Source organism: Myxocyprinus asiaticus, chromosome 40 (assembly GCF_019703515.2).
Source record: "Myxocyprinus asiaticus isolate MX2 ecotype Aquarium Trade chromosome 40, UBuf_Myxa_2, whole genome shotgun sequence".
In the NCBI taxonomy this organism is placed as follows: Eukaryota; Metazoa; Chordata; class Actinopteri; order Cypriniformes; family Catostomidae; genus Myxocyprinus; species Myxocyprinus asiaticus.
The window spans coordinates 33,738,758-33,760,860 of record NC_059383.1 but is presented as its reverse complement, the minus strand read 5'-3'; the positions used below and the strand labels follow the sequence as shown (position 1 = coordinate 33,760,860).

The window sequence follows — 22,103 nt, the reverse complement described above, 5'->3', positions numbered from 1 at the left end:
TAAAAAACCACAGGTGTGGGAAATTAACCTTTAATTGCCATTTAAACCTGTGTGTGTCTGTAACAAGGCCAAACATTCAAGGGTATGTAAACTTTTGATCAGGGCCATTTGGGTGATTTCTGTTACCATTATGATTTAAAAAAAAAAGCCAAACAACTATGCGATAATAAATGGCTTCATATGATCACTATCCTTAAATAAAAGACAGTTTTTTTGCATGATCAGTCATATTTTCAAAATCAATGCCAAAATTTCACATATATATATATAATTCCTTTTATTCTGTTTCTTTTGTCAGGGTCCTTTCCTCTGTCTACCATCTTTATCAGTTTTGATGGTTGGATGATGTACAAAAAAAAAAACTGGTTGTGAGCCAAACTATTCTCAAAGTCTGTGCATGCATAGACGCAAAACATTTCTCAATATGCCAAAGCACAACATCCATCCTATGTTTAAGTTGACAAATGATAATTGCAAGAAAACGCTGGCCATATTGTGGCTCAGGGGTTGCTTTCTTTGGCCCATGTTGTTCTCAGGGCCAGCAGTTAACTTGTCTGATAGTGTCGACCTGTTGCTTTTAATGCATTGGACCTCATCGTTAAAGTGTGAGCCTTCAATGAAGAAAAAATACCTTGTTGCTGAAGCTGTGTAAAAATGTCTAAGGCCTGGACATAGAAACGTGGGACCTTCAATGCTCGAGGGCTGTGGCTCATTGCATGAATTTAGTTCGAGAGTGCTCAAAGTTTCTTTTTTTTCTTTTATTTATTTATTTATTTATTTATTTTTTTTTGATAAATGAGAAGTCAAGCAGTTTGGAACATTTGAAAAATGCTGCAGGGATCTGCCACTAGTTGCATCTGTCGTGGGATTGTGTGTGTGGGTGTGTATGTTTGTGTGTGTGTGTTCAAGTTTGTACACTGCTAAGGAAAAAAAAAAAACTCTTAAACCAGCCTAAGCTGGTTTTTGGGCACTTTTCAGCTTGTCAGGCTGAGAGACCAAATGATCACCAGCTAAACTAGTTGAAGACCAGCTTGGCCCAACTGCAAGACCAGCTAAAGACCAGATTGTGCATGTATTTGTAAGTGTGTGTACCCTGCTGGAAAGAAAAACCAAACAGCTGAAAGCACCCTAAGATGGTTTGCTGATCTTCTTAAGATACTCCATCCATGTACTCATATTCAGTGCGAGTTGTTGCTTCTGTTGCAATGGACTGTTGACGTTACCTTCTGCCTGAAACCAGCTCTACCTAATCATCTGCATTAAGACCCACATTTCAGAGCAGTATATTTACATCTATGAATCATATTTTCCATTTTGTGCTGCAAATACTACTCAGATCTGCTCTTGATGAGCATGATTCGATGTGTGAAAATATTTGAGAGTTGAATGAGTAGGACCATCAAATCCTGTATTTGGTGAATCTAAGGTATACAGGTGCATCTCAATAAATTAGAATGTTGTGGAAAAGTTCATTTCAGTAATTCAACTCAAATTGTGAAACTCGTGTATTAAATAAATTCAGTGCACACAGCCTGAAGTAGTTTAAGTCTTTGGTTCTTTTAATTGTGATGATTTTGGCTCACATTTAACAAAAACCCACCAATTCACTATCTCAAAAAATTAGAATATGGTGACATGCCAATCAGCTAATCAACTCAAAACACCTCTAAAGGTTTCCTGAGCCTTCAAAATGGTCTCTCAGTTTGGTTCACTAGGCTACACAATCATGGGGAAGACTGCTGATCTGACAGTTGTCCAGAAGACAATCATTGACACCCTTCACAAGGAGGGTAAGCCACAAACATTCATTGCCAAAGAAGCTGGTTGTTCACAGAGTGCTGTATCCAAGCATGTTAACAGAAAGTTGAGTGGAAGGAAAAAGTGTAGAAGAAAAAGATGCACAAACAACCAAGAGAACCGCAGCCTTATGATTGTCAAGCAAAATCGATTCAAGAATTTGGGTGAACTTCACAAGGAATGGACTGAGGCTGGGGTCAAGGCATCAAGAGCCACCACACACAGACGTGTCAAGGAATTTGGCTACAGTTGTCATATTCCTCTTGTTAAGCCACTCCTGAACCACAGACAACATCAGAGGCGTCTTACCTGGGCTAAGGAGAAGAAGAACTGGACTGTTGCCCAGTGTTCCAAAGTCCTCTTTTCAGATGAGAGCAAGTTTTGTATTTCATTTGGAAACCAAGGTCCTAGAGTCTGTAGGAAGGGTGGAGAAGCTCATAGCACAAGTTGCTTGAAGTCCAGTGTTAAGTTTCCACAGTCTGTGATGATTTGGGGTGCAATGTCATCTGCTGGTGTTGGTCCATTGTGTTTTTTGAAAACCAAAGTCACTGCACCCGTTTACCAAGAAATTTTAGAGCACTTCATGCTTCCTTCTGCTGACCAGCTTTTTAAAGATGCTGATTTCATTTTCCAGCAGGATTTGGCACCTGCCCACACTGCCAAAAGCACCAAAAGTTGGTTAAATGACCATGGTGTTGGTGTGCTTGACTGGCCAGCAAACTCACCAGACCTGAACCCCATAGAGAATCTGTGGGGTATTGTCAAGAGGAAAATGAGAAACAAGAGACCAAAAAATGCAGATGAGCTGAAGGCCACTGTCAAAGAAACCTGGGCTTCCATACCACCTCAGCAGTGCCACAAACTGATCACCTCCATGCCACGCCGAATTGAGGCAGTAATTAAAGCAAAAGGAGCCCCTACCAAGTATTGAGTACATATACAGTAAATGAACATACTTTCCAGAAGGCCAACAAGTCACTAAAAAATTTTTTTTATTGGTCTTATGATGTATTCTAATTTTTTGAGATAGTGAATTGGTGGGTTTTTGTTAAATGTGAGCCAAAATCATCACAATTAAAAGAACCAAAGACTTAAACTACTTCAGTCTGTGTGCATTGAATTTATTTAATACACGAGTTTCACAATTTGAGTTGAATTACTGAAATAAATTAACTTTTCCACGACATTCTAATTTATTGAGATGCACCTGTATATGACTTTCTTGGACTGCCGAGGGCCCTTTAATTGACCCTTGGCTGGCATGTGGGTTTATTCTGATAAAGAGCTGTTTATGAAGTGTGTTGGAAGATAAAATTATACACTTCATAACTCAAGCATGAACAATTGCATATTTTTGCAGGTAAGTCTATAGACACCATGACAAAGTTTTCATTTGATATGTTATTGTTTTATTATATTTCTAAATATCAGGAATGCCGTTCTCTTAAAAAAAAAAAAAAAAAAAAAAAAAAATATGTTGTGACATATGCACCTGTAAGATAAACCATACAATTGTTTATCATTCTAATGGAAAATATATATATTTTTTTAGGGAGTGACTATTTGCACCTGCCACACAGTGCGGCTATTTGCACTCAAATTGTCTGGTGGAACATTGAAATTAAAGACAAAGTGCACGCTCAAGTGTCACTTCAATGATGTAGTGTGTAAAGATGCTGTGGTTGTGTTTTTCCCGTATGGATGAAAAATGCCCCATTTTTTCCCCATACTTTTCTGTCCCCACTCCTTATATTTCCTTTAATACTACTTATAATAATAAATCAAAATGTATATAAAGGTTGATTTCCTCACAGTGATTTGGTCAGTGTGGAGGTCGGAGACTTATAGAAAGGTTTGATCCGGGTAAAATTAACCGTGGTTTTACTTTAGTAATATTGTAGTAACCATGTATTTTGGTGGAAGCCATATTTTTATTACAGTAATATGGTGTTAATATAGTAACCATGTTTTAATTTTGTGGTTACTATAATTCTACTACAAAATACCATGGTGATACTATGGTTACTGTAGGAAAACCATGGTTAATTTTGTAAGGGAAGGTTAGGGTTAGGTTTAGGGGTAGGAGTTGGTGTAGGGTGTCTGTGGGATTCTAAATAAACGCAATAAACACTCTGCAGTGATGCCCCTATACTATACTGTATGTTTGTATTTAATTAGGAGTGCAAATAGTATCTGCCACTATTTTCACCAGGGTGCTAATAACATCTGTCACTATTTGCACTTAGTGCCAAGAAGATGCTTTTTGTTGCTATTTACACTTGGTCCAAATAGCCTCTGCCAATTTATAAGATGTTGTATGTTTAATAAGAATTATTGTGTGTGTGTGTGTGTGTGTGTGTGTGTGTGTGTGTAGGGTCCTCCTGGGGCGCCAGGGAAAGATGGCATGAAGGTACAGTATGTTTTCGATCTGTTTTTATCTCTATTTTACTTTTCAAACATGCATCATCGCCTAATGTTCTATTTTCCATGTTCGAAATGCAAATATTTGGAAAAACAGGATAAAGATGTTTGAATTCAATTGTGACCTGTCACTAATGAAATTAACTTTTGGATGTCAGGTCAAAGAGGAACACAGTGTAAAAATATGACATCATAGGTGGCAGGACAAATGGAATGTCTGGTATTTCAAAATACCATTATTATATTCTTGAAATGGCAAATATGAGATATATAGCAAATATTTGATGAGTTGAAATATTACCAGTTTGATTACACCGAGGAACTTCAACACTCTCTTTGTGAGTATATGTAACATGATTTCTATTATGTAACTCTTTGTGAAGTACAGATAAATACAAGTCCAAACAGGTCTAAATCAAATGTAGTGTGTACTACCTTTTCCCTAGAAGTCAAGTAGGGGTGTATATAGCAGACTTTGAAAGCACAATGCTCTGAAATGGGATATCAATTTTGGACCTAAAATAGTATAAGCTCATGTTATTGCTAACATTTGTGTAAGTTGAGCTATAGCAGGCTTTGTTACTGCGTTAGAGACAAAAAAGCCACCAAGATAACTCTTAGGCCAGAAACATACTCTCAGCATACTTTTCCAACAAGTGTACACAGTCATCCATGGTCATCTCTGTTACATGTTTGTATAGAAAGCGTTTCTGTTATGTTTTTTGGCTTTGTTTTCACAAATCAAAACCATCTGGCCTCGCTCACTACCTCTGTGTGAACCCTGACCCTACATAATCCCTACAGAGGGGTCAGTATCTCAAAAAGTCTGTCTGTGTGGTACCTAGTGCCATACCTCACCCCAAATGAGCTATAGACCAACTCCAAATGAGGCACAGAAAAAGTGCTAAGGTAAAATGTATATACACTCTGATTGTTGAATAAACTCATTTTACACAGCCAAATTGCTGTGTGTAGTGGTGAATTTTTTGGCATGTAAGATGTTGAAGGACAGAGTAAAGATGTCTAATGTTGACGTTGCCAGTGATTGTTTTCTCACATGCGATCGTGTTTCTGAGAGATAGCGGGCACTAACTGTCCCGTTGGACTTCTCTTGGCTTCTTTACTGTAATCCTGCTTACCCAAATATTTGTTTGGATTCTCCAGGGAGAGAGAGGGCTTCCCGGCCTTTCTGGACCTCCAGTAAGAATTTTTTATCATGCAATTTTCTCTCATGGTGTTTGGTTCTGTAGTGTATTTGTCTGTATTGTCCTTTCTCACTCATACCTTTGTTTACATTTGATTTTCTCACAGTGTTGGTCTATCTATGCTTATATTTCTCTCTCTTAAAATATTGCAGTAGACCTGCAATTTTGATCATTTACTAAGTCAAGTAGAAGATTGTTATAGGGTTTTTTACAGGTGTTGAGTAAATTTAAAAACTTCTGCCGATGGTAGTTTACTAAAAATTGGTTTACTAATAGTGGTTGATAGTGGATTACTATAATTTTGGGGATTCACATAACTTAAAACAATTTGGCAATCATGGACTCATAAACTAAGCCTTAAAACATTCTTTTTAAAATCACCGTCCAAACAGGAATTGTAAAACAAGCCCCTAAATTTGACATACTGTAGAGACTGATGTTTTATTTAGATTATATTGATTATGAGCAGTATTGGGTAGATTACTTCTAAAATGTAATCCAGTACAGATTACAAATTACACTAACAACCAAAATTGTAATCAGTAATGTAATATTTTAGATTTATACTTTTTAGGTAACCTGACCAATTTACACTCTTTTCATTAAATCAAGCAATACTTTTTTATTTTTTAGTCCCTGAGATTGACAGGTAATGTAACCTGTAATCATGTAATCCATTTTGTCATCTGATTTCATAATCCAGATTACATGTAATCCATTACCACCCAACATTCATTTTTCTAATAATTCCATTTTCTGTGGGAGTAATTACAGACTTAACCCGATGGAGTTTCATATGATACAAGTGTATTTGTGTGTTCAGGGCCCACCTGGATCCTTCGACTTCCTGTTGCTCCTTATGGCCGACATTCGTCATGACATCGCAGAACTACAGAATAAAGTGTTAGGAAGACCGTTGCGTTCTTCTGGAGAGGACTTACCCCCTGCCCCGGACACCTGGAGAGATAACCAGGAAAGTCTGGACTTTGGCTCCGGAGAAGACTACAAACCCCAGAGCCCCACCAAGAGCACCAGGAAGAGAAAATTGCACCGAACCTTAAATAATCCAGATTGGCCGATTTGAGACCGGCAAACAAAGAACTGATTAAACAGAGAATGAGTGGTGTAAATATCACAGAATGGTTGCTATTTAACTGTACACTCTAGGGGGGAAAAAGGCTGAATGTATTTCATTGTATGAAATTTCTATTTTTATAACATAAAGACTGTACATTTTTGTAATTTCTGCATTTTGAATGAGTCATTTGTCCACCAGATAAGAAAAATTAACAATCACGCATGGTACTCTGGTCTTGAACCATACATTTTCAAATATGTGAGCAATTAACTCCCTTATCATGATTTTACCAGCACCACACACACGGTGTACATTTGGTCCGGTTCAGTGAATGCATGAAAACAATCAATGAAGTGTACACACCAAACAAAACTGGCTCTCATTTAGATTTTTCTGCAAGTTTATACCTTTTCTCATACTCCCAATCCAAGCCAGTAGATCAACATTTTAAATAAACCTCTTTTAAAACATTAGGTTAAAGTTACACTCATGATTCAGTAATAATGTAAAGAAATTGGTGCAAGCTTTGAACTGAGGTGCATAGGGTACTTTTTATAACTCTTAAAGGGATGGTTCACCTAAAATTATTTTAGACGTTTTAACTAGGGACAGGCGGTTGTTAATTGTTTTAGAGCCTTGTAAAATTCAAATACAACAGTCTTGTAAATTTCAAATACAACACATCACCATTTTATGGATTTGTATGGCACATTGAATATAACTGCTTTTAAATTTAAACCTCGTGTCACTTATTTAATTAAATGGCAGAAACAGCCATATGATATGGCACCAATTTTCAATAAATAATATTATCATTAATAATCACAACAGATCCTTCTTTCACCAGTTAACTATAATAGATTTAGGTTAGGTGAAAGCAATAGTATGTTATTTTTTAACAAGAATTGATTCTATGGTCCATATTTTGACTCTGGCATCATGTTTTACCTTTAAAATTCTCCAAACAAAAAGTGCTCCGGGATTGGGGATTAACCAGAAAATAGACCCAAGGTAAGCCTGCCCACCTCATGTGACACACAAGGTGGCACTTCTGCCATATACTTTGCCCACTTGTCAACTACTGTCTCTGTTGGCACTGAAGAGGAAATTTACCACTATACTATGGTGGTTCTCAAGGTGTCACCACATAGAGAAGCATGTATTACTTATTATACTTTTGAAATCTACTTGTAACTAGACAGTTAAACAGCCCCTTCATAAAAACACTTTATTTAATCTCAAAGAGTCTCATATAGTCTTTCTTAAACCTTAATTTAATAACGTGTGTATCATGGGTCTTGAACCCAGGTCTTCCCAAAAGGGTTAGCGTGGAATTAACCAAACGACCACCAAGGGTGGTTGAGAAAACCCACATAAAGGTTAACATTAAGCGCACATTAGGGTTAGGTTAGGGTCATAACAGGGTATAAAGAGGATCTTTTGATTTTATTTTCCCTTAAAACACTAAAAAGCAACAAAATATACCACAGCACTTTTCTAAACACCCGTTTGTCACTTCACTGCAGAATTTTCATGATCCATGAGGTCATCACATGCAATGTTGAGAAGGTTGATTTTGAGTTCATTTGATAAAGCGCTTCATAACTTTTAAAATTATGCAAAATTTGGTAGCTAATGAGAATCTCTGAAATTATCACATTTATTTTGAGACAAAATACCTATTTGTCATTTTTAGTTTTGTTCAAGGTGATTAAATCAAATGATTTTAATAACTGTCCAAAAAGTGAAAGTATAGCATTTGGGGTATAAAGCCCCCTTGTTGCAAGAACTAAAGGCCCCCCATAAAACACACTGTTTTCCTTAAGGTTAGGTTAGGGTTAGGTTAAGGAAATAATTTGTTATGACAAATATTTAAAGTGAGCTCCCATTGACTGATCCAAACACAATGGAGATTCATTAGTTTATAGAATATTTGAGATGTTATGAAATGCCAAATGTGATGGTAATTAGCAGGAAATGGTGCAACCTTTTCTGAAGTGGTTATTTTGAATGTACATGGTCTCAAATTTGTCTCAAAAGTATTTGCATAAGCTGACAAACTTTGCCCTGCAACTATTGCCCCGATATCTACATTATATCACTATACCCCAAGTGTTTTTATATGTTTGTTTATATATATATATATATATATATATATATATATATATATATATATATATATATATATATATATTTATCAAAACAACCTTGTTATTATTTCTTTTCATACAAATCATGCTGCTCCAATATATATATATATATATATATATATATATATATAAAGTCTTGATAGCACATTTTCCTTCATGGGTGCCTTTAGCCCCACTGTACATTTCAGTTAATACATGCCAAAAGTCTAAGGCTATGTTCTAAATTGTATAATACATACTTGCTCTCAGTATTTCTGCAGTAATGTATTATGAGAGCATGTATCTTCGTTAAGATCCCACTTGTAACACATCATTTAATTCTACCATCTGAAACTCGTAAATCAAAGCTAGCCAAACATGCTCATTGCTTACCCACACTAAAACAAAGATTCCCACCGTCGGGCAATCATCTGATTCTGACACTTTTTATTTTATTTTTTCTCGACATTTCATGGTTGAACTGTACTGATCCCTGAGAGAGCCACACAGTAATTGCCTGTGAAGGGAGACTGTCTGAAGTAACCAGCCAACAACTGCGATCAGCTTACCCTTTAGGCCTGTTAAACATAGACTTCATCAAAACAACATTTTCCAATGAGACAAGAACAACTTTGGCTTTGATTACTGTGCGAGGGGAAATATCATATTTGGGTTTGACCAAATGAAAAGATAAATCAAATGGGTGAAATGAAAACATTGATGTAAAGGTTTGGAAATGGCCAGAAGTTTTACATTACCTTTTATTAAAGAAAGAAGTGACTGCGGGGTCATGTGTCAGTACATTAATGTGTATTTTGCATGGCACCTGATCTGCATTACAAATTATGAATTAAAAAAGTAGATCAACATTACACAATTTAATTGCAACAATATTAAAGTATAAAGAAAAGATATATAGATTCACATCAAAATTTTCCAAGCCTGAGCAATTTCAGCTTATATTTACAAATTTCTTTATGCATGTAGTATATGTGAAAGCGTTGAAATTTTCTTTGGGATTATTACACACATATGGTATTTTAAATATAACAACTGACACAATGGAGGTATAGCTATGTTTTACTTTTATGTGTATACATCTCAGGAGGTCATAAGTGTTACACCATTTCTAATACAATAATTATTAAGCACATCATATAAGAAAGAGTGATTTAGTACAGTGGTTCTCAATCTGGGGCTGGTGCCCAACAGAGGCCTCAACAAATTTCCAAGGATATATTGTATTGAAAATGATCAAAACCACTCAAATCTGTCCTACAACAGCCAAAACAGCTCATAATCCTCCTCATTCCCATATAACCATAAGAAATGTGTATCTTCTCTGCTTAATGCAAGCCAAACTTCAGAAACCACGAACACACACCCTCTCAACAAGCTCTTACAATATTTGCAGACAAATCATGCCTGCTTCTCATGTGTGAATCTCATGGCCAGAAACTATAGAAGAAAAGAAAATGACTTAAAGTCTTAAAAAATGACTTAAAGACTTAAAAAATGAAAATTCTCTCATCATTTACTCACCCTCATGATATCCCAGATGTGTATGACTTTCTTTCTTTTGCAGAACAGAACTGAAGATTTTTAGAAGAATATCTCATCTCGGTAGGTCCATTCAATGCAAGTGAATGGTGACCAGAACTCCGAAGGTCCAAAAAGCACATAACAGCAGCATAAATTATCTTCTGAAGTGATATGATAGGTGAGAAACAGATCAATGTTTAAGTTCTTTATATATATATATATATATATATATATAAATCACCTCCTTTGACTAGTACCAACCAGTAGGTGGCTGAATGTGTAAGTGAAGATTTACAGTAAAAAGGGATTTAAATATTGATCTGTTTCTCACCCACACCTATCATCTCACTTCAAAAGAAATGGATTTAAACATTGGAGTCTTATGGATTACTTTTATGCTGCCTTAATGTCCTTTTTGGACCTTCTGAGTTCTGGTCACCATTCACTTGCATTGTGGGGACCAACAGAGCTGAGATATTCTTCTAAAAATCTTATGTTCTGCAGAAGAACGAACGTCTTTTCGAAAATATTATTTTTATATTATTTTTTTTATTTTTTATTTTTTTTTTTGGGATGAACTATCCCTTTACAGCATATAAATTAAACACATTTTGTGTAGTCAAACACCACAAATGCATTTATTTTATTTTGTGTTAGTTGGTAGAGTGCTACTATTCAAGTTTTGGTATTGTTACTACATAAACGCTAGATTTTAGATGCTTAAATTAAGTATACACTGTAATGAAATAGGCCTACTTTGATTTGAAGTCAAACACCAGAGAGGCATTTCTTTATTTTATTTTATTTTATTTTATTTTATTTTATTTTATTTTACTTTATTTTATTTTATTTTATTTTATTTTATTTTATTTTATTTATGTTACTTTATTTTATTTTATTTTATTTATTTTACTTTATTTTATTTTATTTTATTTTACTTTACTTTACTTTACTTTACTTTACTTTATTTTATTTTATTTTATTTTATTTTATTTTATGTGGGTGGTAGAATTCTCCTATTTAGTATTTTGTTTTGTGAATACATAACCACTAGATGGCAGCAATGAAATATGTTGATGCTGCAGTGCTGTAAATTGGTTGTTCTCCACAAGGTGGCAGCAAAAACACACAAGCTGTAGTCCCATCGTGTGGTAACACGTGATTGTAACAGACCTATATTGTATATTAAAAACTTTATTCTTTAACTGCTCAGATCAAAGAGGAGTATAAATCAGGCTATAATTCATGTTTTCATTTTGTGCCTCCTAATGAAATATATAACCAGTTGGAGCATCTACTTATCACAAAATGTTTTTGTAAGCATTTCACTCCATCACTTTAAAGGGATTGTTCACCCAAAAACGAAAATTCTCTCATTATTTAGGCTCACCATCATGTTGTTCCAAAGCCTGTGACTTTATTTATTTATTTATCACAAAAGAAGATGCTAGGCAGAATTTTAGTCTCATTCACCATTCAATTTCATTGCCTCATGCAATGAAAGTGAATGGTGAATGAGATTAACATTCTGCCTAGCATCTCCTTATGTGTTCCAGAGAATAAAAGACAGTAATACGGATTTGAAACAACATGAGTTTGAGTAAACTATGGCAACATTTTCATTTTTAGGTGAATTAACCCTTTAATGTAATAAATGTGGTGTAATGTCTGTTCTAAACAGACAGCTGGAATTCATGTTCAGTTTTTTCTCTCAAACACACATTATAGTCAATACAGACTATTTAATCTGTTCTCTCTGAATATGCCTTATATGTAGTCTAACTCTGTATGCAAATCAATGAATGTCCTGGTGAAATGGACACTAGTGATGTTTCCATACACACAAATCATGTTTAGAGGAGCATTTTATCATAAGTATTTTATCATGACCCAAAGTGTATTTTTATGTTTTCTAAAGAAAATGTGAGCGGTATTTGATTGTGCAAAACTGGCTTTCACAATGTCTTCTGGGAGGGTTCACACACCCACATAAAAATGGAGTGATTTCATTTTTCTTTTTAATATGCACCAATTAATATTTGTCATAACTACTAAAAAATATATATAATTTTCTCTCACATTGGTAATGAGACGGAGCAATCCAAAACAGCGAAAGCAGCAAAAGCTCATCCTTGCTTTGCACTCTATCTTTTACAGATATCAGAGCCTCTGGTTAGTTTGGGGGGTCCTATACAGTAGCTGGCATAGGGAACCTCTCTCTCAACCTATTCATGAGGGATTTTTGGCACAGAGCACAGAAATGCCCATTCAGGACGTACTTGGCTTGGTTTCCAAGTGGCACAATCCCCTAAAAATCAATCCATGTCCCTATCTGGTCCTTATTATGTCCTCTCAAAGGCCTGACACCCTTTCCATGTATGTCTTTTGAGAGGTTTTGTGCCCCAGTTCCCCAGGGCTGTAATTAAAGTCCAGCCCTAATTAGATCTGTTTCCACTGCAGTAATTATCACAGCAATAACAGGGTCAATCTGCCGTGCTCAAAATCACCCTGAACCGAGCAACTGTTTTGTGTTGATGGGCAACAATAGAATTAAAGTTTTTAGGCCCGTGGATTGACAAGCAATGCAGTATGTGTACATTAGCTCGTCACTCAGTTTGTTTGTGTCTATTGTATTACTCAGATGAAAAAGATGTTATTTATGGAAAGTTGCTGGAGCATGTTGGCCTGAGAACTTTCCCAGTACCACAGATGAAAAAAAACAAACAGTCTAAGCTGTTTTATTGGGCAGTCTCCAAACCTGGTTAGGCTGGTCTGATTTTCTGATTTTAGGTGGATTTTGTGCATCAAGTAAGATAGACCAGCTGACCGCCACTAAGCAAGGCTTGGAGACCAGCTAGACCATTTTAAACCAGCTAAGACCATAAAACCATCTTTGGCTGGTTTGCACTTTTTTTTGTATCAGCAGGGATTTGTTAAGCCATTGTGAAGGTGTACAGAATGGATGCTGAGAGGTTGCTAAGTTGTTCACAGTGGTTGCTGAGAGGTTGCTAAGCTGTTCACAGTGGTTGCTAGGGGGTCACTAAGGTGTTCATAGGGGTTTCAAATGTATTCATAGTGGTGGCTAATTGGATGCTAATGTGTTCAAAGTGGTTGCTTGGAGGTTGCTAGGGTGTTCTGGGTGTTTGCTAATAGGTTGCTAAGGTGTTCTGAGCAGTTGCTAGTAGGTTGCTAAGGTGTTTTGAGTGATTGCTAGGAGGATGCTAAGGTGTTCAGAGTGGTGGCTAGGAGGATGCTAAGGTGTATAGAGTGGTGGATAGGAGGATGCTAAGGTGTATAGAGTGGTTGCTAAGAGGGTGCTAAGCTGTTTTGAGTGCTTGCTAGAGGTCACTAAGGTGTTTATAGTGGTTGCTAGGAGATTGCTAAGGTGTTCTGAGTGGTTGCTAGGAGGTTGCTAAGGTGTTTATAATGGTTGCTCAGAGGTTGCAAAGGTGTTCAGTGTTGTAGCTAAGAGGTTGCTAAGGTGTTCTAAGTGTTTGCTTGGAAGTTCTTAAAGTGTTCAGACTCAGAATGGCTTACTGAGTTTACACTGGTGTAAGAATATTAGGAGATATACTAAGGAGATTAGAGTGTTTGCTAGGAGGTTGCTAGCCCTTACAAAAATTTAGATTTCACTGCAAATTTGCAGCAAACTTGCCACAAATTTGCCACAGATAATTTTCACCTGCAAATGAGCTTTGCGGCAAACTTGCAGCAAATTGTCTATTGTTGCCAAAGGTTTGCCAGAGGTTCACCGCTGAAAACTTCTGGCAAGCATTTGTGGTAAATCACATGCTCATTTACATGTGAAAATAATGAGCGGCAAATTTGCTGTAAGTTTGCGGCTAGTTTAGATTTTTGTAAGGGAAGTTGTCCAGAGTGGTTGCCAGGAGGTTGCTGAGATGTTCTGAGTGGTTTCTAGGAGGCTGCTATGGTGTGTATAGTGGTTGCTAAGGTGTTCAGAGAGGTTGCTAGGAGGTTGCTAAGGTGTTCAAAGTGGTGACAAGGAAATTGCTGAGGTATTTTGATTGGTGTTTAGGTCATTGATAAGCTTCTAGTAACTGCCCCAAATGTAAATCATTCAGATGTTTTATTTTTTGTTATTTATCTTCCACCAGGCGAAAACCATAATTGTTTAGAAAAGTAATAACGCACCTCTCCTCAACAAGCCATATGATTTGAGGTGTCATTCATGCCTGCAGCACAAACAGTGTGGTGTGAGTTACGTGCCAAATTCTTTTATTTAAGGTTAGGGGTTTGTTCAAGTGAATGCATACCTGTGAACATGCAAGTATGCATTTAAACATGCACATTTTCCTGTGTATGTGTTTTGTGTGTGCATGTATATGGGTACAAATGCTGACATGTAATTGCGTGTTGTCTGGGGCCCTCAGTAAGTACAGTGTATTCAGGTGTAGTGAAAACATGTGACACCTCTATTGTTTGATCTTCAGCCAATCTGTAGAGTATTAATTGCAATTTTTGACTTTTTTGATTTTTGATTATTTGATTGAACTATCAAAAGTTTTTATATTTTTACACAAAATTGGATAGAAAATTATTGTTTGATTGTTTTGTTGTTGGTGGTGTTAGTTCAAATTGATTAGTGGATGCCACTCTCTGAATTAAAAATGCACATATTGGGTTAATGTGAAAACAAAGTGGCATTCTACTTTTTAAAATGCTTCTCGTTGTATAATTTGTTTCACATGCTATTCTTAAAAAAGTGGTAGGCATTATTCAGTGTATACTTCACACTATGCAGTAAGCACTATGCTAGTATTCCATTCTGAACATAGTCACTGTTTTTAAAGTTTTAATTTGTTTTAATTTATTAAAAGTAAAGTAGTAATTAAAAAATCAAATACATTAGTCATTGGTATTGCATAAATATGGAATGAGTAATCATATTTGTTCACAGATGTTTCCTTTTGTAAAAGAAAGTGTTGGATAGGAGGCTCGTGAAAATTTTGAGTTAATAAAGATTTAATAAAAGTTAAAAGTTCTCTTGCACAAATGTTTCAGACCTTCTTTGATTTGTATCGCTATTTTCACTTTGAATTAAAGTGACATCATCAAATTCATTTTGAGCCATTGACATTTAACACTTTTCTATTTGCAGATGAGAAAATATGCAACAAACAAACAAGAATGTCTTTTTTAAGAATAGATAAGAGAGCTTGGGGAGTTAGGGAGAGGTGACATTTGGACGGAACGTTTGTGACGAAATCCCATCTGGAAGTAATTAATGGACCGTGTACAAGAGCCAGCCTTAAAAGTTTTCAAATATTTGTTGAAGTGCCCCTTGTTCCTAATTATATCTCACTGGCTGCCTCCCTCATTATTTAGAACTGCCCACTATGTAGAAAAAAACACAAGTGAAAGTGAATGCAGCTCCCAGTGGCCCCCCGTTCAAACTGCATCAAGCTAATGCTTAATGGCAGATCCCGAGTGAGTCACTGTGCTGAAATAAAAGTCATTGATGAGGTAATTTTATTAACGGTGCTTGCTCACCCAGCCACGGTAAGAACAGGAGGCAAAACCTTACAACCAAACAGCACCGACGTAGGAAATTAGGGTTTCATTCCGCACTAATTATGCCTTTAAAAGATTAAATGCAAGCACCAAATTAACTGCCCCAAAAAACCTTCACTGAAGGGAAGAAATACATTGTTGCCCTCCCATGTAATTATAGGACAGTGCAAATTCAATTTTAATGAGGCGAAAGCCACTCCTTCAACTCTTTTTTTTCTCTCTTTTTTCCCCACTCTTCACTCCACAGACAGAAGAGAGTGCTGGTGAAAGCTTGCTCTTGTTGGGGCCTAAGTTAAAGGAAGCACTGCTGGGACAAAGGCCGATTGTATGCAAGCCGAACGCTTTAGAGCCTGTAAACAGGTACGAGGGCTGAATAGGCCTCCTTCTGTGGCTCCTGGGAGGCCTAGCTTCCCATCTCAACAACATTGGGCTCTTAGAAAAGGAGAAACAGGTTGAGGAGGGTGCATTCGGTAAGGAGCCCGTACTGAAAGGACCCCGGTGCTGCTAGCGCTCATGAATAGGGCTGAGGATCTTGAGTGATCACACAGTGCTGAGCTACAGGCTCCCTCCCACTCTCATTGAGTTATCTTTATACAGGTTTTGTCTCTTCTAATTGGAGCTGATGGGTGACTAATTGGTAGCTTTTTTACAAAATGCGCTACTTAAGCCCCGACAGCCTGAGTGAGCAGCATGAGCAAAGTTAATGAGAGGTTTTACACAAATAAAGGTCTTAAACCGGGCCCTCTATCTCTGCACGGGGGGCCGCAAAGGAAAGTTGGGGATATGCTTTTGTCATAAAGTTCTCTTTTTTTGTGCAGGTATCTGGAGGGAGGGGGATTCAAAGGTGGATGAGATACTTGTGAGGATAAAGGAATCCATTCGATATTGTTTGGAACCTTTGGTTTTCGTGTGTCGGTAAATACGAGCGGAGAACAACCTCTCTGGTGAATGTTTTTTTAGTTCGGACAGATAATGAGAGGCCACTCCACACACACACACACACACACACACACACACACACACACACACACACACACACAAGACTGTGTCGAGCCACTTTAAGGTAATATTTGTGTGCTCAAAAAACCACACACATGCTTGCACAAAGGGCACTATTGCTTTAGTAAGCACACACTCTTAAACACACTTGTACATAAAATAGGTGCCACAAAAGCAAAGCATGTTATACCGATGAACTATGTAAATACACTTCAGTTAATTGGCACATATTTTATAAACTCTTAAATTCAAGCAAATACTCTGACACAACCATTAGGGATTTCGCAAACTCTGCAAAAGAAACCATCTTTTCTTGGGGGCCCATACATGAAAAAATTGTCCCAGGCCCTGTGAATTCAAGCGACGGCACTGATACAATCATAATGGATTCTATGGCAAGCTAAATATATATATATATATATATATATATATATATATATATATATATATATATATATATATATAAATAAAGGAGACAGTTGAAACCCTATTCATACCTCTATCTACAACATTAGGCCTTAGCTTGCCATCCAAAAGGAGTCAAATCTTTATGTCGGTTCTAGAGTATAATGAATAGCCCATTTAGGGCTGAAGTGGTCACCATAGTGATGTTAACTCAGCAGGTGAAGGACAATAAAATGCGAAAAGCTGCTTTTTCTTCCACGCTGTTGTTATTTACTTAGGTTTTGTTGTGGAAATACTTGTTGTTTTTGTGAATTTGCATTGGTTCATCAATTTGTCAGTGCTAAAAGAAACACTGAATAAGGGAACCCAACTGAGAGGTGACAAGCCCAGTGTCCCATATGACCCTGAAAGAACCTTTTTATAATGCACAGAGAATGCACATAATGACCCCTTTTAGGAGACACTCTTCGGCATAATTTAGTTTTATATCAGTCATTTATACAACAGTTCTTGCCTTGGTGTCTGTTTTAGACATTAAACCGTGACAGTAGGAAGCTAAAGTATGAGATTTCATTGAAAATATTGGATTTATTTTCACTTTATAATAGTTATGACATAAAACGTAGTAGAGTTATTTAAGATTCTGCCCTATTTTTGGTTACTAATCAAATAAAAGTAAATTTGTGACATTGACCATTATAACATGGTACAAGAGGTCAGATGCATATCCTCATTGGAACTTTCTCAAATGAATTCAAAGTAATCAGGTTTTGCACAAACTTGTGGAGTGCAGGTCAGCTCATGCCTGATGTCTTTGAAGTTAAAGGGGAACAACCTAAATACTAAGAAATTCTGAAATTCATGTTAACATTTCAATACAAATTTTCACTGAAATTGTTATGCTGATAATTTAATTCATAATGAAAAAAAAAATGAAAAAAAGCATGATGGCACGCACTCAAGCTGTTCAAACCTGCAAAATTAATGATTCATGTTATTCCGGTATGATTTGAGGATGGTCCAAAGAGAATCTTGGATGCTACAGTGGAAGCAAGGAAATCTGACTAAGACTTTTGAACCCTACTGTACATTATCTGCAACTGATTTCCAAAAATAACAATTCTCTAATGCCCAAGCTGCATAATTAGCTGACCAAATATTTGTGCTAACTAATTTGTAGTGGTATTCTCCTAAAGCGTAATCCATTAGCTCCCATCAGGTGCCATTGTCTCTGATCTAAATGAGCTATTTACATTCCTTTTGTTATTAAAATTGTGCATTTCCTCCAAACTGTGAGAATTAACTACCTAATGAACTTCAAACAAAGGAGAATGGACCTCAATTACAAACTCTCTCCTCAGGCTAGACTAATGACGTGAACAAGAGAGACACTTGTCATGATTAGGGGTGTATCGTGAGCAGGAGAAAAGGCCACAGGAAGAGATCAGCTGGAGTGATGCTGTTGCCTGACGGATTACTCACAAGAAAAGAGAAATACAGTTGGATGGCTATCAACAGCATGACATTTAAGTCTGTCTAAGGATAATGCACTAGTTTGGAAAATGCAACATGACATTTGGTTTTCAGCAAGAGATGTTTAGAGTCTAAATGAATGATTTTGACAAGCAGATATTAAAAACCAAGAAAGCAAGATGGCTTTTGTCTGATGTAGTTGAGAAATAATATAAACATGGTCTTTTTCAATATCGAGATTTGAGGTTAAAATCTATGTATGAATGGAAAATAAATTTTTGATGAAACTTCAATAGCGGTGAATGGGAGACCACAGCAAATATATATATATATATTATTATTTATTTATTTATTTATTTATTTTTTTTGCATTCTTGTTTGCTTCAACAACAAAATAAAAATAAAAATCTACTATTACATTTCCATGACTTTCCAATAGAGGAAAAACTATGGATGGAATACGACCGACATATCTCCTTCACTCCCTCAACAGCTGTATTAGAAACTCCATTACAGCAATGTTGACCTTTTTTATCAAAGGTGCACTCAGTAAATTTTTGCTTGTGTCATCTTGCAGCATCATTCAAAATCAATAGTTTTCAGTTACAGATGCCATTGTAGAAATTCACTATACACAATCAGCCATGATTAATTTAATCTAAGAGTGAAAGTGTCCAATAACAAGATGGTTACTGAGATTAAATGAGTAGTATTCAGCTGATCATGTGATCCCAACATGGCTGCCCAATGTAGAATTAAAACAGCTTTTATAAGGTTACTGATATGACTAGAGTCCGCATCTCACGTGAGTGCTCATGAATTTATACATATGTTTCAAAATTACAATTAATTTCTTTAGGAGTAAAACTTTTTTAATGGGGAAAAACTACTGAGTGCACCTTTAATACCAGATAAATATAACATAAGTTTAGTGATGTAAATGTATTTTACATTTTCTATGTTTTTTTTTTTTTTTTTTTTTTTTTAATAACTTAACATGTAGTTTAAAATATTTTCAGATGAAGTAGGCTATAGTACAACAGTCACTACTACCCAGTGTTGGGTGTAATATGATTACAAACTAATTAGTTATTGTAATCTAATTATGTTTTTAGTCCAAAGTATTGTAATCAGTGTAATGTATTGTAACCAGATTACAGTAACTGACTTTTAAATAATACTGTAAGTTCATTATTTTTTAGTACATTACTTGGAGTATACATGTTTCTGGAATACTATTATTTATGTAGAATCATTTTAAAACATGAATTATGTTCATATGTACATCTATTTGCACTTCTGTGACAACTGATGAGTGTGCGCTCCCTAACAAGTCTTTCTGAGGGTGAAATATTTGGTGTTAACTGCTGAGTGTATGACTTGAACAATGAACAAGGAGGAAATGTGGACATTATTTTGAATTTGTTGAGTGAAAAAAATAAACATACTTCTTTGAAAAGTGTTTCAAAAAAGTAACTTAAAAGTAATTAGTAATGTGATCATTCTTGATGTAGTAATCTGATTTCAATCTTAAAGAAGGAATAAGTAATTTGTAGTGAATTACTTTTTTGACTAACTTACCCAACACTTTTCTATCATATCATTGTTTAATATGTACTGTATGTCATCTACCCAACTTTGTTATTATGATCTCATGTTCCATAAATTAAAATACTGTAACCATCCACTTTTGATCAACATATCCTACACTGGGGGCCAAAAGTTTGGAATAATGTACAGATTTTGCTGTTTCAGAAGGAAATTGGTACTTTAATTCACCAAAGTGGCATTCAACTGATCACAAAGTATAGTCTGGACATTACTGATGTAAAAAACAGCACCATCACTATTTGAAAAGAAGTAATTTTTGATCAAATCTAGACAGGCCCCATTTCCAGCAGCCATCACTCCAACACCTTATCCTTGAGTAATCATGCTAAATTGCTAATTTGGTTCTAGAAAATCACTTGCCATTATATCGAACACTGCTGAAAGCTATTTGGTTCATTAAATGAAGCTTAACATTGTCTTTGTGTTTGTTTTTGAGTTGCCACAGTATGCAATAGACTGGCATGTCTTAAGGACAATATCAGGTCAAAAATGGCAAAAAAGAAACAGCTTTATCTAGAAACTCATCAGTCAATCATTGTTTTGAGGAATGAAGGCTATACAATGCTTGAAATTGGCAAAAAAAAAAAAAAAAAAAAAACTGAAGATTTCATACAAAGGTGTACACTACAGTCTTCAAAGACAAAGGACAACTGGCTCTAACAAGGACAGAAAGAGATGTGGAAGGCCAGATGTACAACTAAACAAGAGGATAAGTACATCAGAGTCTCTAGTTTGAGAAATAGACGCCTCACATGTCCTCAGCTGACAGCTTCATTGAATTCTACCCGCTCAACACCAGTTACATGTAAAACAGTAAAGAGAAGACTCAGGGGTGCAGGCCTTATGGGAAGAATTGCAAAGAAAAAGCCATTTTTGAAACAGAAAATCAAAAAGAAAAGGTTAGAGTGGGCAAAGAAACACAGACATTGGACAACAGATAATTGGAAAAGAGTGTTATGGATCTTAACCCCATTGAGATTTTGTGGGATCAGCTAGACTGTAAGGTGCATGAGAAGTGCCCAACAAGACATCCACATCTATGGCAAGTGCTACAGGAAGTGTGGGGTGAAATGTCCCCTGAGAATCTGGACAAACTGACAGCTAGAATGCCAAGGATCTGCAAAGCGGTCATTGTTGCATGTGGAGGATTTTTTGATGAGAACTCTTTGAAGTAGTTCTGAATTTTTTTTTCAAATTGTAATAGTAATTTTTCATGTTATTAATGTCCTGACTATACACTGTGATCAGTTAAATGCCACTTTGGTGAATAAAAGTACCAATTTCTTTCCATAAGAGCAAAATCTGTACATAATTCCAGACTTTTGGCCACCAGTGTGTATACTTTTGCATTTTAAATAAATTAAAAATTACATTCCATGTCATCCATTGTAGCCCCCTCTCTAGAAGTCTCTTTTTTAGCTGTTTTGGGGTCAGCTTTCGTTAACCTCAGAGTGAGGTCATCCTCTCATTAGCCCTGAGAAATTAGCATAGAAAGTGAATGGTGGGGGATTATGACAGGCCCCCCCACCACCCACTGAGGGTTTGGCACTCCCCCATGAAAAAGACACTTCAGGTGACCCTGCTCTCCATTGGACTCTGATCCCTTCCACATGGTGCTAGTGCTGACCTGAGACAAGGGGGGTTGCTCACTAGTCAGAATGAAGGGGTGTCATTGTGTCCCACATAGTGACAGGTCATGCCAGCCTCACAATCTCATAAAGACAGCACTCATTAAGACATTAATTACAGGTTCGCTAGCAGGAGAAGAGAACGTGATGAGTGAGTCCTTTGTTCCGTCAATCAAGGTGAATGTGTGTGTACTGAGTTGGAACGAGTGTGTAATTTAGCACAAAACTTCCTGTTCTAGAGTGCAATGTTAATATCCATTATATTTAATACTGATACCTTTTT

At 36.2% G+C, this 22,103-nt stretch overlaps 1 protein-coding gene across 1 annotated transcript in view; it reads left to right on the top strand.

Annotated features, from left to right (window-relative positions):
• Nucleotides 1-6,972, top strand: part of LOC127430783 (collagen and calcium-binding EGF domain-containing protein 1) — a 74,840-nt gene extending 67,868 nt beyond the window's left edge. Inside the window, exons 9-11 of the mRNA XM_051680848.1 lie at nt 4,172-4,207; nt 5,383-5,418; nt 6,247-6,972. Coding sequence (XP_051536808.1) covers nt 4,172-4,207; nt 5,383-5,418; nt 6,247-6,507 — 333 coding nt within the window. The 3' untranslated portion in view covers nt 6,508-6,972. The remainder of the gene's footprint in view (nt 1-4,171; nt 4,208-5,382; nt 5,419-6,246) is intronic.
• The last annotated feature ends 15,131 nt before the right edge of the window (nt 6,973-22,103 follow it).